Raw genomic sequence first — 1341 nt, forward strand, 5'->3', positions numbered from 1 at the left:
TCCCAGTGGCCCCTTTCAGCAAAACGTTGGAACCTCTAACCTGGAAGTTTTTTTCTAGGTTCGAGGGAAAACACTTTCAGCATACCACTTTTTTCTCCTCCAACCGCAAAAAAAGTCACTAAAAGTTCCAAGTAAACCTCGGTTCAGTGCCAAAGTTTTAGGGAGCGGAAGAGGTCCCTGAAACGTGGAGCTTGTGAGACTGGATAGATTCTCCGTGGCACTCATTTTCACCCCCCCCCTTCAGCTTGCGCATGGATAGCGGAGAGCCCGAGGCAGAGCCCCTGGGCTCTGCGGAACCTGCGTCTGTGCGAGCTCTAGAGCCTGCGATCTCTGACTTCAAGCGCAACTGGACCGACATCACGATCCTTGCTCTGGTGCGCGCGTGGCGCGCTGTGTACAGAAGTGGTCGAGCCAAGGATGAGAAGACGACGATGTTTAACGAGCGCATTTTCGTTGCTTACCAAGCTGCCGTCCCGTCGACTCAGCGTTCAAAGAAGGCAATAGAAGATAAACTCCAAGGACTGCGTGAGATGTATCGTTTCATCAGTGATGTAAACGCAAACAGAGTGCAAGGCAGCACTGGGAAGGCTGAGTGGTTCGATCTCTCCAAGCAAGATAAGAAAGAGCTAAGGTATGGTGGTTCTATGGAATGCAGACCGTGCTTGAGCTTACAGAATACTATTCTTCACAAACAGGGAATTTCATCGCATTAAAAGTCCCAATATCTCACAGCATAGATGGCTCGAGCTCCGTTTGAGGCTGTGGGAATTTTCTTTCGTACTCCTGCAATACACTCTTTACTTCTTCTTCATCGATAGCGACAGTATCACTGTAGTCCATTAGGAAGTTTTGAATGATGCACAAAGCGTACACAATGTCTGGAGCAATCTCCGTGTCCAAATCGACCCCCCGGAGCAAAATGTGCCACCTACATTTGAGCTGTCCAAACGCACATTCTACACGGTAACGTGCGCGAGTAAGATGCTCGTTGAGGTCTTTGCAAAGTTCATCTTCTGTCTCCGCCAGCTCAAATGTTGTCACTAAGAAATTGGTATTTTGATAGCCAGAATCTCCTAGCAAAAACGGTGGCAGATTTACATGGGTGTCATCTCCAGTCGGTATCGCCACACTTGCCGCAGCCGCAGACACACTGGGAAACACCCGACCCAATGTGCTGTTGCGAAACACACGACTGTCACCTACGCGTCCTGGCCACTTGCAATCCAGGTCGCAAAACCTCCCCCTCCAATCGACAACGGCTTGCAATACTACACTATACCAGCATTTTCGATTGTAATACATGTCTCCATCATCGCTAGGTCGAGCAATAGGTATATGTGA

General features: G+C 49.1%; 1 protein-coding gene across 1 annotated transcript; it reads left to right on the forward strand.

The window, feature by feature from the left end:
- Nucleotides 1-251: 251 nt before the first annotated feature.
- On the forward strand, nt 252-1044 carry PITG_17662 (uncharacterized protein; the record flags this gene model as incomplete). The annotated part of the gene is made up of 2 exons (XM_002896471.1): nt 252-631; nt 885-1044. 2 exons carry the CDS (start codon nt 252-254, stop codon nt 1042-1044), a joined length of 540 nt encoding a protein of 179 aa, XP_002896517.1.
- Between the last annotated feature and the right edge of the window lie 297 nt (nt 1045-1341).

The sequence above is a fragment of the Phytophthora infestans genome, genomic scaffold (assembly GCF_000142945.1).
Source record: "Phytophthora infestans T30-4 supercont1.59 genomic scaffold, whole genome shotgun sequence".
Taxonomy (NCBI): domain Eukaryota; phylum Oomycota; class Peronosporomycetes; order Peronosporales; family Peronosporaceae; genus Phytophthora; species Phytophthora infestans.